Source organism: Temnothorax curvispinosus, unplaced genomic scaffold (genome assembly GCF_003070985.1).
Source record: "Temnothorax curvispinosus isolate PA1 unplaced genomic scaffold, ASM307098v1 QBEX01001491.1, whole genome shotgun sequence".
Lineage (NCBI taxonomy): Eukaryota > Metazoa > Arthropoda > Insecta > Hymenoptera > Formicidae > Temnothorax > Temnothorax curvispinosus.
Genome location: NW_020211271.1, coordinates 58,565 through 73,063, shown reverse-complemented (window position 1 = coordinate 73,063; position 14,499 = coordinate 58,565). Strand labels below are relative to the sequence as shown.

Here is a 14,499-nt window from a genome sequence, read left to right as displayed (position 1 = left end):
CGGGAAATAAATTGTAACCAATCTAGATCATTGACAATTGGTAGTTCGCATGTTTTAATACCTAGTGTGTCGTGTTTACTTTTGAATCTATATGCTACATAGCCAGCTATATATAATAAACCTTGATCCTCAATATTGTCGACAATTTCCATTTCATCTAATGATTTTAGTATTTGTTCTTCTTCTAAAGTAGGAATATATGTTGCTGAATTAAAGCATGGAACGCGATTTTCCTTATTATTATTAATTTCATTTTCTGTTAAGAATTCTTCTTCGATATGAAGATCGGTTGTTTCGTCTTCGTTTGTGTACGGCGCTAACATATTACTTAAAATATACTCTTCACAATTATCATCGTTAAGCGGAGATATTAAACAGGATACATTTCGTTCGCTTTCTGTGACATTTGTATTTTTGCAGAAAATAGTCGTAGAAAATTTTCCTAATATATAGCGTTTTACTCTATACTTAAAATCTAAGGCTGTTGGTTGATCATTCGCACCACCACCATTCGATCTTATAAAAGAAAAGAAATTTTCTAATACATCTTGGTTTAACCGATTTGTTATGACATATTCAATATTAGCCGTGGAATACTTCTCAATTAAATACGGTAATAATTGTTCCAAAGAATTACTGCTCACGATGAACCCTTTCTGAAATAACATCAAACTTTTGTGATTTCCTACTCTTAGTTCGTACATGAAAGACGTCATTTCGTGAAGTATTGCATTTTGTTCCTCTAAGTTCTTGCCATATGCATTTTTTCCTGAATGGTTGCCGTACATCGATTTTGAGTTGAATATATCAAACCAGTCATTCAACAATTTGATCATACGTGCTGTTTCCACCCACTCTACATTTTCGAGAAAACCTTTTTGTCCACACCATCGTAATGAAGCAGCGGTAGTGGCAGACAGTAGCTGCACAGCTGGGAGTACTTTTTGTCGCTCAGTACCTTGCAGGTCTAAATGGTACTGAGATATTTTGTACGCCACTTTCAAATCCTTAATATTAATAGCTAACAACCGTTCTAAACTTTTTTTACTTAAAATTACTCCGTTAACGTTGAAGTCCTTATCGAGGAAATGATTACGCGCCAGCTTAACGAGATGGGGCATATCTGCAAATACGAAAACTTTGAGTTCAATACAAACAGGATGCTGAAAGTAACATTTTTTAGGTGCAATTCCTATTCCCATTTCTGACCACAATCCCATATTACCCGAACCCATATCACTCGTCACAGCAATAACCGTATAGCCTATATTATACATTTCCGAAATAACGTGCAAAAGCGTGCTCTTAGACATAGGTTCATCAAAGTTGTAATACACTGGCTGCTTCCAATTGGAAAACAAGCTTCGTACCATGATACATTGACACGTCTTGTGAGGTCCAACGACTTGCTCACATTTGCGATCTATAGCAATTTTATTAGATAAATAGACCTCATCGAATGTTACCACTACCAGTTTTTCAGAGTCTTTTAAGCATTTCCCTTTCTGTTTCATGCACTCGAGCACACACGATATAACACCTGTTTCTGCTTTGATAGAACTTGCCCACCTTCTGAGCGTTGATGGACCAGGGAGCGGTATCTGCAAAACATTCCTTAAATAGCGATATGCCTTCGGACTGATAGATCGTAACGATATAGCACTTGCTATATCTTCTGGAGACCATGATATACGTTTCTTAGACGGGTTTAGTAACATCCGTATTTGCCCCGGAGTAAATATTTTTCCGAGTATCTGGTATATTTTTGTTTCCGCATTTTCGTCGCCTTTCTTCTCTTTCTCTTTGTACATAAGCAACTTCTTTTGTGTTGCTGCTAATTGCTCTTCAACACTATTACTGAAAGTAAACAATAAAAACCAACATTATTCTTTCATATAATGACCTGAAAAATTTCTAAATGTTAGTATGTAACTCACAGTTTCTTCAAGAGAGCAGTTACATCCTTTGATGTAGATGGTAACGCTGTTATAGTATTGATCGACTGGATTTCTTTTGACACAGGTATATCATCGCCAAATGTGGCAAATAGCACTGTATCGTTGCATGTTGATTCCGAAGTTGATGTGTCATTGCATGTTGATTCCGAAGTTGATGTGTCATTGCATGTTAATTTCGAAGTTGATGTGTCATTGCATATTAATTCTGACATATCCGACGTATCAATTAATGGCAATGATCTTTTATTATAACGAACAGCTTCCATTTGCGGCGCGTCACACATTAAACGCAACGTAGGAATTGCATCTGGTCTCAATTTTGTCAGTCTTTTTTGAGCATAGAAAAGGGACTTTTCTTTCGACGGCTGTACAAAGCATGATGCATCGAAGTGTTGGGAACATATCATACCTAAACACAAAATTATATGCAGTTCACTTCATTATATTTGTACATTTACAAGAAATATAAAATCTTACTTTTTTTAATGTTAACGTTGAGGTTAACGTTTTGTTTTCCACATGCTGCAAGCCACTTAGCTGCGATCGTAAAATCTTTCGGAAACGAAAAATATTTTATGCTGTTTCCGTCAAGCAATTTTGTTTTTCGATAATAATTGCCACAACCTTTCACGGAACAGGACATTGCATACTTAATGTCCACAATCACGTTTCTCCGGATCTAAACGACAAGCACCAGGGCCATATTTAATTGTGGTCCAATGGGTCCAATCAGATTCTAGCCGAGTGTGACGTCACACTTTGACTGCGCAGTGGGTGTCCACGGGATGAGCATACCCTTGTATTTATACCATGAGCGCAACGCCGATTGCATTGAAAGCGTGAGCGTGGAACGATAGAGGAAGGGAGACAGCAAGCTGAGCAAACATACGAAAGGAAGAGAGAGAGAGAGAGTCAAAGCACAAAAGGTAGAGACGAGCGGGAGAGGGAGAAAGAGCGAGAGAGAAAGAGCGGAGCAGACGGGAAAGGCGGAAAAGGAGAATCGCAAGGTACGCGAACGCGAGCGCGAGTCCGTCGTCCGTCACGCACCGAGTGTTTGCCTCGGCTGGCTGGAACGAACGCGCCGTTTCCCAGGGAGAAAATGAGAGCGACGTCCTCGTGCTCGGTAAGTCGATTAACGGCGGCCGTCTCATCTAATTAGCCAAGTCGGTTACAGCTCGGGTTAACGCGTCACGTCCCCGTTGTTGTCCGTCGTCGCGCCGAGCGCGAATCGAGCGATCAGTTTGACAGCTACACAATAGCCAGCTATTTATCGATTTCTTTCCCCCTGGTATCGACCGCGAGACTCGTGCCCTCGCCCAGGAGAGGCCCCGCGAACCCCTCGATCGCGATCCCGTCGCTTCCCGCGCCCGTCGCGCGATCGAAATCACCGAGGATGCCAGCGAATTCGAGAACGTTTCTTTTAGGTTATGTTGGTCGCGCAACCCTGGCTTTGTTTTAGTGCTCCCCCGCGATATTTTCTCTCCCTTTCTCGCGTCAGCTGCGGGTCGCTCGAGGTAACGCGACGTTTAGAAACCGCGTGTTTGTCCTAGTTACGCTAGTCGTCGGCCGTTTCTGTCCGAACTTATGGTTTTATCGGACGAGCTGTACCGTAATCGTCATTGTTTTGACGTTTCCTTGTTCTCCCCCCTCGTCAGTGAAACTATAGGAGGAGGATCCGAGCGCAACGCTTGAGAAGGTAGGAAATGTACGGCGCTGAGAGGGAGGAGGTGTCTGAAAGTTGGCTGCACACGTATGACCTGAGCAGTACTATGATCCCCAATGCGAGCACGGCGATGGACGACGAGGAGCATTTCTGCAAGCTCATCCTGTACAAGGAGATCAAGGACTCCAGGTAAGATCGCACGCGATCGCCGCGCGACCAGAACGATCCCGATCTACCAGATGATGATCCGTCATATTCTTTGTTTCACAGAGTGCGCATATGGGACGTCATCATCCTGGTGCCGAATCTCCTGTTTCTCCTGTTCATCGCGATGCGGTTCAACAGAGCGAGGCTTAAGTTACGCGCAACGAGTAGTCCGATATTTTTAGCGTTTTACGGTCTGGTCATTTGTAACGTAGTTATATCAGTGGTGCGATGCGTCGTGTCGATGACGGTGAACGCGGCGGCGACGGTCGGCGGCAAGGCCGACAAGGTCCTATGGGTCACAGTGAGATTTTTTCTACTCTCCACCGAGATGAGCGTAGTTATATTTGGTCTAGCGTTTGGTGAGTGACGTTCACGAGAGAAAGAAGGAAGGTGATATGTATTTTTTTTTGCTAACACATCACGAATCTCGCTGTCTGTGTTTCAGGTCATTTGGACAGCCGCTCCAGTATTCGTAGAGTATTACTCGCTACATCCCTCATAGCGCTGGCGTTCACGATCACCCAAGGAACACTGGAGCTGGTCCTGCCGGACGACACATTTCATATTCCCAGCCGCGACTTTTACGTATTCGGTCACGGCGGTATGATGTTTTGGTTTTGCAGCAGTCTCGTTTTCACAACGGTACGCTTATGCACGGTATTGTTTCCTTACCAGAGAAGATCGATACATGATCACTGAGAGTACATCGCTGTGTTGTTTTTAGATATATCTCTTCATATTAATACTGCCATGGACACGGTTGCGGGACCGCCTAGCACTTCCTAGTAAGTAGTCGTTATCACATAGATTACGATGCTTCATCGCTGATTGCGATTTTTACGTGATACGCTTTCTGTTGCAGCACGGAAAAGCTTTTATGTTTACGCCGGTATGCTAGCGACGTTGGACCTAGTACAGTCGATTGGCGCAGGCTTTTTAAATTACACGCAAAATCCGGTAGGATTATGCATCGTAGACTTCACTGCAGCGGTTTATTTAACCCTTTTTACCCCTTTGGTTTACCATACATTCCTGTCGGAATTCTTCGGGTAAGTTACTGCTGCTTAGCAATGTGCAACTCGAACAATCGTCCTGTCACGCGCGAATACATTTTGGAAATTGTTCTGTCTTAGGGTCTCGCAACCTTCGATAATGTTCTCTTACAAAGCGCAAGTGGACGACGCGATGGACGAAGACACTGTGTCGTTACCGCACCAACAGAGTTTTTCATCCTTGAAAACCGACAGCGATTACATCTATCAGGTCCATACTCCGTCTATTCACATACCGCTATATGATTCCCAGGCACTGAAATCCTCCAGACGGGGAGCTTCACTTTATTCCTTAACATCCGCTAAAGATCCCAAAAATAATGACTCAAGCACTTTCGGTTCACCAGTTAAGCCATATTGCTCGACATCCGGTATTGGAAGCTTTGGTAGAGATCCCAACGCACAAAAAGGCATCTCGGAGGTGGCTGATTACCCCTTAATTAAGTCCGCTGCTATCCAAAAGAGTGTACCAGACCTAAGGCTCTCCAGTCCGACGCGAAAACCCATTCCTGTTACGTACGGCAGTCCCGGTAGCATCTCAAATTTATTTCTCTCGACCGATACCGCTAGTAACTTCTTTTACAAGCCAAACACAATTGACAGCAAAATTAATCTATATTCTCAAACGAGGAAAAGTAGTTCAGAGAGTATATCGCATAAAACAACCGTAGATCACGCGGCCGTGATTGAGAATATTTCACACCGACATGATGGTTCCTCGGAGATATCTCAAGCTCCAGCGTTAGAGAATACCTTACAGTCCATCCTGGAAAGCGGGACGCGCGAAATCGAAACGGAAGATCCCCAAGAATCTCTAAAGACAACTGACACTGACAATTTAGTCGAAGACGGTGCCGCTAGCGTGGATCTGAGCCATTTAATGACGCGTGTCGGCACCGAGATTTTTAAAACTTTCTCGGACGATATGTCGCCTGATTTATCTGACCCTTCAAACGTCACGCAGCAATTACTTCCTAGAGCAACTTCCTTTACCAGCGCGAGCAGGAAGAGCAAGAATGATTCGCAAGAAGGAGAGTCAGGTGGCTTAAGCGATTATTTATTATCCATAACATCCCCGAAATTTGTGAAACATAAAAAGAGTGACGCAAATCCCGATTCCTTCCCAGATTCAGATTTGTATACGCAAACTGAATCTTTGTAAATAGCTTATTTATATGTATATCGCAGACGGCTCACTGTATCTGTACATATCGTAGATAATCTTTTAGGTTTTACGTTGATTTTGTTACTTATTGATCCCTATATTATGCATTATGACGCGTATGGTGAGGTACCATTCGAGAGCTTCATCTAACTGTACATAGCATGTTTAGAAATGGTCGTGCAATTAAACATATTGTAGTCAATGCACTTGGTTTCATTTATTTACAACTATAACTTCGGGCAATCTCTCCCTCGGCAACGATATCACTCTGCTGCCTTTTTTACGAATGGAATCTCTCGTAAATGTTTTCAAGTGATATTTTGTTATTGTTACGCGTGCAATGTACACTGTTTGCACCAATATGCTTCGATGTTGCAATAGTACGCGCGTAATTCGATGTTTAGTTATTTCGAAGTGCTTCTGGCTGGATTATCGCAGAATTTATCAGCATCCATGTATTTTTTGCGATTCTCTGTATAAACGCTTTCGCATATTACGCAGGAATATAATGATCGTTACGTCAGCTTCACAATAACGTCTTTAAAGCTTCTGTTCTCTCCTGGCACTCATATGAAATAATGATGTCGGAGACGATAAATGCGCGAATTTTACTTCATATAGAAAAAAGATCACATGACTTCTCGCTTCCGACATCGTAATTCAATATGGTTGCACTGAAGGAGGAAAGAGGAAGGAGGAGTCTCTTAATTAATTAATCGATTGACTGATTAGGGATCTGCCTTGATAAATGCAAAGCGGAAAATGTTCATTTTTTTCTCTTTACAGAATCACAGTGTTTATGACTCGACCCAGTTCGACACGAACGCTACGCCAATCAACCCGCTCTACGCGGCGTCTCTTCAAAGCCCAGATAGTATTACCGGTTACAGTATAGACAGTCAAGAAACGCCGAATCCGCCGAATGGTTACCAACAATGAGCCGTATCGCTCATATCGATTCGGGGGTGCGCTATAAAAATAACAGAACGAGCCTGAGTACGAGTTACTCGACGATCAAATTGCAATTTTGCTAAGAGCTTCGTGAGATCCTCTCTAAATGAGAAATTTGTTACTTTTTTCCGAAAAAAAAGCGTGTTATGCGAAAGAAGTTTGGGATTTGGAGTGAGGTACGATTGTTGTAAGTCAACGGAAGGATTCTAGTCGCCCTCAAGTATTTTTAGGGCCGCGTAATTTACGGATAAAAATACAGATGCTTTTTGGTCTCCATGTGATAGTTGGCGCTGATGCCCAAATTGTGATCACGAAACGCTGGAAGAAATCTCGCAAAACTCGGAATCTCCAGTTTAGCTTTAGTTTGCTTCATTTAGGGCGAATTCTCGGAAAGATGATTAGAGGTAGCATATTTTAATTCACATTAGTTTTGTACTTAGATAGACTTTGGAATCTCAAATGAATTTTTACTGTGCACGTGAAAAAAGAATATTCTTTTCGGCAATGTTACGCATTTTTATCTCGAAGTAAGTACAAGACGTAGGTCATTCTAGGATTCGCATACTTCCTCCCGATCGCAGATTCATTTACCGTGACTCTCTTCATCCCCATTTCACATGTATTTTTTATCCAGACATAAAATCAGTAAAAAATAGTAATTAAAGACAAATTCACTTCTGAATGCCTTAGACTAACGTAGTTAATACATGCGACTTTTAGAATGCCCTATACGCACGGTGCGATCATCATCACGACGTATCATCCCCGTCGATAAATGCTATTGTTTTGTATCGAGAACTGCAAGTTGGTGCGCCGGCCGTGGATCCTAGTAAGGCGGACAAAACACTTAGATTTATAACTTCTGAAACTTGCTTATCGTTTCTCCGTCCAAAGTGGACGTCGTCGTATCGCTCGAAAGTCCTCGTTGCGCGGCGAAGCGGCGCGCGGACGACAAGCCGGACACTCGCTATTTTCTTACTTTTGCATCGAAAAATCATTAGATCGATTAAGGGACAATAGGAGTCATTAAAGTTAAACGTCGCGCGGAGATAATTTTTAGACTTAAGGAAAGAAAAAACTCTTCAAATGCTCCAATAATTACGAAGACTCCATCCATGATGTATATACATGATATGTAATTCTAGTGTAAAGGATCGTACTATTTATATATCTTAATATATACATATATTATATATATAATATATATAATATATATTTATCAATATAATACGTATCTCCGTATCGTAATTAAATTCGTACAACTGGCAGGTTTTAGGATACTTGCTCCTGCGCTGCCCGCATTTTTCACCTGGACGTTCGTCTCGCGCAGGGAAAGAGGAGGGAAAATAAAAGATAAAAAGGAATATGAAATTAGCGTCCGCTATCGTCATTCTCGAAGACGCGTTCATGAGGTTGTAACGTAGATTCCTCCGTTTTCCTACGTTAAAATTAGAGGAGAGAGGGAATCCAGGAAGGAGCAAAATTAATAGTGATATACAACGTAACTTATTTTCTAGCGTAAATTCGTTCGAATTTGTATATACGAAACGGTGTGCGTGGAACGATGTTACACAATGAGTCTCTCTGTCAATTGCAATTGCTTTTTACCATCTCCGACTATCCCGTCACCCTGCACTCTCCACGAATGTTACCTGCGTCGTCTGACCGTGTGATTCTTTTGTAAGCATCGAGTGCAGTGTATAAGGCAATATATTGTGACCGCGTCGTATAGCTATACCTAATTTTAAAAAAAGTAAAATAAACATGAATGACAATTCAATTTAATTTCCTGAAAATCTTATCCGGCCCCTCGATTTATCATGATGGCTAATATAAATTAGATAATGATTAAATATAATTAGCTAGTACTAAAGCAAATTAATTATATAATTAACTAATACAAATTATCCTCAACAGAGAAATATAAATCTCCATTGTACGAGCTTTTGTTAGATGATAAAACGAGTGTAAAAATAAAATTCGCGTAATAGTGTTTTACAAATAGCTTCATGATGTATGCAAATCTGAAAAGGAATGTTGTTGGAATCACGTGTCTTCTTCTTTTTAATATAAACGCAGCTCTCGCAAGGTACACCAGCATCGAGCATCGTTCGAAGATTCTAGATGCGACGATGTGAATATTATTCATGCAAAAGTCTTCAACGTGTACCCGAGGGATCGTTGACTCGTGTCGCTTTGCGCGCTGATCGCCGCATTTGACGTCACGAAAAACTTTCTCTTTGCATTAAACTCGGTCAATGGCGTACGTTATTCAACGAGATTCGACGCGAGATTATGCTCAAGCCTGAAATCGGCAGGTCCAGCGTGACTCAGAGACAAACGTTCCGCAATACAAACAGTCCGATATGTTTATCCGCGATGTACAGAATCGCAATACAAAAACCGCGTATTGAATAGCAAAGAGTCTTCCATTAATTGGTCAGACCTAGAGCTTGGATTATGCTGTAGAGGTTTATCTCGCGTCCTTCTTTTCACAGTTTAGCTGGCAGGAAAGGGTGGAAGTTCCAAATCTTGTGCACTACCGCGTCGTTGCACGTGAAATCTCGGAGCACATCGGGATCTGCAAGGAAAAGACAAAAGAGAAAGATAAATCAGCTTTTCATCAACTGTTTTCGTGCATTTTGCCGTTCGTGTAGTCTCAGCGGTGGAACGTTCGTAAAAGTTAAAGGAAATAATTTCGCAGTCTTAATTGATCCTAAGTATAACATGAATAGTTTAATATTATTTGTGACAGATTGGGTTTTGCAGAAAAGATAAAAAAATCCGCTTGAACGCACAACTTTCGTAGCGTTCGCCTGTTTCTGCAGCACGGAAGGCTTACAGTCCATTTCGTCCAAATTGTATAGTCGTTAGATCGTCAGGGTCAATTTAGATTTGTTTACTGACTATCAGTGCGCAAGTATTCCCGCAGGGGCCCGCTCAGCGTGGCGGCCGGCACCGCCAAGCTCATCCGCGGGTAGAGCACGGTGCCGTCCGAGGAGAGCACGTTGCACACAACCATTCCCAGCATGTCACCGGTCGCTCGACTGACGATCGGTCCGCCGCTGGTACCGCTCTGGGCACAACAGGTCGTCAGGAGTGCGCAGTTCATCGACTTGGAGACCACGCCACCGCTGACGGTCGGCCGAATGGACGAGGAGAACGGAAATCCCACGGAGACCACCGGTTCACCTACAAGCGAGATTTTGCACCTGTTAGATCAGATTAATCAAGTATTTGGAATGCTACAGTTTAATGCGATTTAACTTTAGGTATTACTAAGACGGGGGTGACAAACTCTAGTTATTATAAGAATGTGTTATTTTCACAATTGCTCTGTTTAATGAAAAAAAGTTATAAATAATTTTGATAATTTTATTGGTATAATTTGGGTTCAAATTTAATTTGAAATGGTCTAAAAATTGTATTTTATTATGATTTAAGATCTTTTAGATTCGCTCAGGTCTAATAAATCCCATCTCAGTAATCGTGCTAGATGTTTTCGCCTTACAATTAGTAACGCAGAGTTAACGCATAAATTATGATACACATGACGCCTGTATGATTCGTTTTAATTGACTTAATTATTTTTATACGCGCTTGTTTATCAATTAAAGTTTCGACGTTGTAATACTTTAAACGAAAAGTGTTTCGCTTAAATTAATAATTGAGAAATAATGAAACCGAAGAGATTGCCAATGAAATCATCAGCTTCTTTAAATGATTGCTTTAATTTATGACGAGACAATAATTTGGATATTAAATCCGTCTTTGCTCGCAAAGCGGGTGTTTTTGAAAATTCTGCGTCACTGCTCGCGTAACGTGCTCAATAAAGCTCTTATGGAACGTGTGATAATAGACTTTTATTGCGATCAAGTAAATGGAATGACTTATGGTTGGTTTCCAAGTTAGAAGAAGGAGGCCAAATATCAATTTCATCCCCAACGATCATCAATTGACCCAATTTTTCACAATTATACGCTATTTCTGTCCCGATGAAAGAAGGTCAATGTCCCTGGCGTTAAGGCGCCAGGAAACCGCTTAACACGCTGCTGGATATACCACTAATTTCCTTCTATTCCGAGAAAAGCCACGAGAATAAGCTACAATATACCTGTCGGTTCAAATGGTAACAATTTGAAGCGGTTGGGATTATTAACGTGTCGCTTCCAACTGCCTTTCGATGAAATAAAAAAAAATCGCCAACGCCAAGTACTTACCCTTTAAAATTGGAGCATGGGACAACCGTATAGATCTCACCGAGGGATCCATGTGTTGCGGGTTCACCCTCAATACAGCGACGTCATAGGGTTGATTCTCCGGTGTTCTGTACACCAGTCTTGCCTGGACACGTAAATTGGGCTTGTCCGGCCTCATTACGATCGATATCTCCCTTTCTGGCGCCTGTCATAATTCATCTTGACTTACAATTTGCCATAATATATTGTCACGTATAAAAAGTTTACCGTTTCCGATAATATTCCGGCAACACATTGATAATCCGCTGATAATCCGATAATATATTGTCACACGCCGAGTTTATCGCACAGAATAAATTCAATATTTTTATGTTACGTGCTAAAATGTACTTCGTATTTTCTATCTTTTTACTTTCGTGCAAATACTGTTTTTATATCTCTCTCTCTGCCTTATATTTCTTCAATAATATTTCTTAAAAAGAGTTTTACCTCCGCGACGACGTGTGAGCACGTGAGGAATGTACCAGTATTCTTATGCACGAGGATGCCTGTACCCCAATTAATTCCACATCTAACAAGCACGACGCCTTTATCTAACACCACTATAAAAAAGAATAATAAAAATATTTTGCATGTGTGGACGTAACAGATAATAACAGAAAATAACGTTCATTAACGAACCATCTGTATCTTCATAATACTCGCGATCTATGATCGGAGAACAAGGAGAATTCCTCTTCCGTAAAATGTTGAGCACACACGGCGCAAGATTGGCGGCGAAAGTGTAGTCCACCCATTCTCCGCGACACCAGCTCAACGGTGCGATCACCATCCCGCTGATAACTCTGCGTTTGCTAAAAAAAATAACACTCATATTCAACGATTCAAAATATGATGAAATGACGAGCCACGGAGTACATTATATCGATAAGTAATTTTTATTAAACTCATCTTAAGAGAGAACTTAGGTTTTAAAATTATCGAAAAATTCTGTACATTTTTTGTGACTACATTAATAAATAATTAATAATTTAAATTTGAATTAAAATAAGGTGGAAACAATTTCTTTAACCCGGGAACAGGTGTCTGATTTTTTTTTCATAATTGGTCGCCTGTGATTTTTACATCCCAATTAAAAGTTATTAATTATTGCACATTTTTAATTGTTCTTTAAATTATTAGTATTTGAGAACAGTATGTATATATAGATTTACTTAACATTTTCTGAGAAAAGTAAAAATAAATTTAAAAAAAATTAAAAACCAAAGAAACACATTAAAATTAACGTAACGTGAGCTTCATCTTTTCAATATTAGGATGTAAATAGGATGCACCCCCATGCAGGCACCTGTTCTCAGATTAAGGTTCTCTATTACTCTGTCAAATAATAGAAAATCGTTCAAAAGACTTTCGCGCCGAGCGAAGAATATTTCCACATAAACGCAATGAATTCTAAGAGCCATTATAATTACCTACCCATTTGACGGGATGACATATACGGGACCACCCTCGCCGCCGGGGAATGCGTACGCGTCCGTCATGATAACGCAGCCTCCGTCGCCGACGACATTACTGATAACACCGCGCGCGATCGAACCAATGAATACGGGATTGCCGAAGGGCGTCGACTCGATTTCCACGGACGATCCGCGGATAAGATTTCGCGGAGCTTGGTCCAGCAGACAAGACAAGGCTTGTTCGACCGACGTTTCCACGATTGGCTCGGGATCGTAGATGCGGATGAGCAAGAAAACCGACCGCAGCGATCGATCAAACTCGGATGATTTAGGAAAGTTCCACGTTTTGAAGAACTCGTCGAAGGTTTTCTTCAGCAGCGAACACCTCCAGGCAGCTACAATCTCGCCGTGATGTTCCTTAATTGAGCTCGATCGGAGATCGTCGGTCCCTAGATCGCGATAGATCCGAAATTTCAATTCGCTCGTGAGTTCTTTCGGCACTGTCGTGAGTTCTCCCGGTACCATATTCATGACGAAGCTCGATATCGCGGGGGACTTGTCGATGATCGGGCCCAATGCGGCGCCGTGAGTCAATATCCAATCTGTTGAGATCGAAATGCCAGAGCATCCCTGCGGCGACGTCGATGGATCTTTGTCGATCGATGAGTGGAGTACAAGTGCGCTGCTTGGAGGGCCCATCCTTCCCAATAATGCTGTACATAGAAAGAAGTCAGTTTTTTAATTTATAGAAAAAAAAAACAGACACATCTAAAGAATTAAGATAGAATACATTAATATACTTTTAACATACCTACTCTCTACACTGTTAAATTATACTTATTTAATTAAAAATTTCATTTTTAATCATTCTTATAGGTCGCCACTACTCTTATTCAATATGTCGTTAATTTAACTAAAACAATGGAGTTAAAATAATACTATTTTAAACTAATAAAATTTCACGGTAGTGACGCATATGGTAGTCAAAAGTAACAAAATGTTATTTAATTCACTCGATTTAAATTTTATCCTTTAATTTAATATTTAACAGTGCAAGAGTATATATAAGATGATATTTTCTAATCTTTTTTTAATGGTACAAAATTAATGCAACATTCCCAAATATACATATTATAAGATGAGCACGTATAAAATGTACACACATATATGTACGTATCTACATTTAAATATAAAATTTACAATTTTGTCTCTCTTTGCCTCGCAAATAAAATTTTGGTACAGATCTCATCGATTTTTAGAACTCATTATCCCGTTAAATAAACTTCGGATCTTTTTCTGTGTACACCCGATCAGGACACGGCTGTCGCACCTGTTACAGCCTAAGTACTTAACAGCGCGTTTTGCAATACAAAGATATCTCGAGCGATCAAACATCGGGGATACTCTCGCAGGGAGCACAGCTGCCACATTCGTCGCGCAATTCAACGGTGAAAGGGTTAATTGTCGCGAGCACGGCACCGTGAAATCGCGGTGCTATAGCTCGATAAAAAGGGCCGACGATGGAGGGAGGAAAAAGGATAGAAAAAAAGGAAAATAACACGGCTGTACCGTCGCGTAATCGTGAGTCACCATCGTGCGCGGTGAACCAAAAAGAACGAGATCAGGAGTGGAGGAGAGGAGCGGCGCGAGTCAGGAATGACTTGTACATCTGCGTCGTTCGCGAGCTAGGAAATCCCTTTGCAAATACCGTATGATTACGGCCGCATACCTAAACGATAACGCAAACGGCTGCGGGGAAAAAGCCGGCTCTCTAGATTCTTAGTCTTGAGAATTAGTCCCGAGGTGGAATTTTTAAAATGTGTACCGCTTATCGAAGAAAATCGCCT

General features: G+C 41.1%; 2 protein-coding genes across 5 annotated transcripts in view; one reads left to right on the top strand and one right to left on the bottom strand.

The window, feature by feature from the left end:
* Positions 1 to 2,777: 2,777 nt before the first annotated feature.
* Positions 2,778 to 8,776, top strand: LOC112464318 (transmembrane protein adipocyte-associated 1 homolog). Of its 2 annotated transcripts, none has more exons than XM_025031263.1 (8): positions 2,778 to 3,081; positions 3,614 to 3,810; positions 3,892 to 4,187; positions 4,274 to 4,470; positions 4,553 to 4,613; positions 4,691 to 4,877; positions 4,962 to 5,091; positions 6,832 to 8,776. In XM_025031263.1, the coding sequence occupies exons 2-8, from the start codon at positions 3,662 to 3,664 to the stop codon at positions 6,982 to 6,984; spliced, it is 1,173 nt and encodes a 390-aa protein (XP_024887031.1). In that variant the 5' UTR covers positions 2,778 to 3,081; positions 3,614 to 3,661; the 3' UTR covers positions 6,985 to 8,776. The 2 variants fall into 2 exon arrangements, with proteins under 2 accessions (XP_024887031.1, XP_024887037.1); XM_025031269.1 differs by having other exon boundaries at positions 4,962 to 5,964.
* The window catches only part of LOC112464308 (peroxisomal leader peptide-processing protease-like), a 61,267-nt gene continuing 55,529 nt past the window's right edge, over positions 8,762 to 14,499 (bottom strand). For 2 of the 3 annotated variants that reach the window (XM_025031232.1, XM_025031240.1), the window contains exons 2-7: positions 12,669 to 13,365; positions 11,877 to 12,052; positions 11,685 to 11,797; positions 11,217 to 11,400; positions 9,904 to 10,188; positions 8,762 to 9,577 (exon numbers count right to left, since the gene is read on the bottom strand). In XM_025031232.1, coding sequence (XP_024887000.1) covers positions 9,489 to 9,577; positions 9,904 to 10,188; positions 11,217 to 11,400; positions 11,685 to 11,797; positions 11,877 to 12,052; positions 12,669 to 13,351 — 1,530 coding nt within the window. In that variant the 5' untranslated portion in view covers positions 13,352 to 13,365 and the 3' untranslated portion in view covers positions 8,762 to 9,488. The remainder of the gene's footprint in view (positions 9,578 to 9,903; positions 10,189 to 11,216; positions 11,401 to 11,684; positions 11,798 to 11,876; positions 12,053 to 12,668; positions 13,366 to 14,499) is intronic. The other variant, XM_025031250.1, reaches the window with a different exon arrangement.

Excerpts from the sequence above, each read along its gene's own strand:
- LOC112464318 (XM_025031269.1), top strand. The coding sequence starts at position 3,662 with ATGTACGGCGCTGAGAGGGAGGAGGTGTCTGAAAGTTGGCTGCACACG. Across the intron at positions 4,188-4,273 it reads TATATTTGGTCTAGCGTTTG|GTCATTTGGACAGCCGCTCC; the intron begins GTGAGTGACGTT and ends TCTGTGTTTCAG. Across the intron at positions 5,965-6,831 it reads CCATAACATCCCCGAAATTT|AATCACAGTGTTTATGACTC; the intron begins GTGAAACATAAA and ends TTCTCTTTACAG.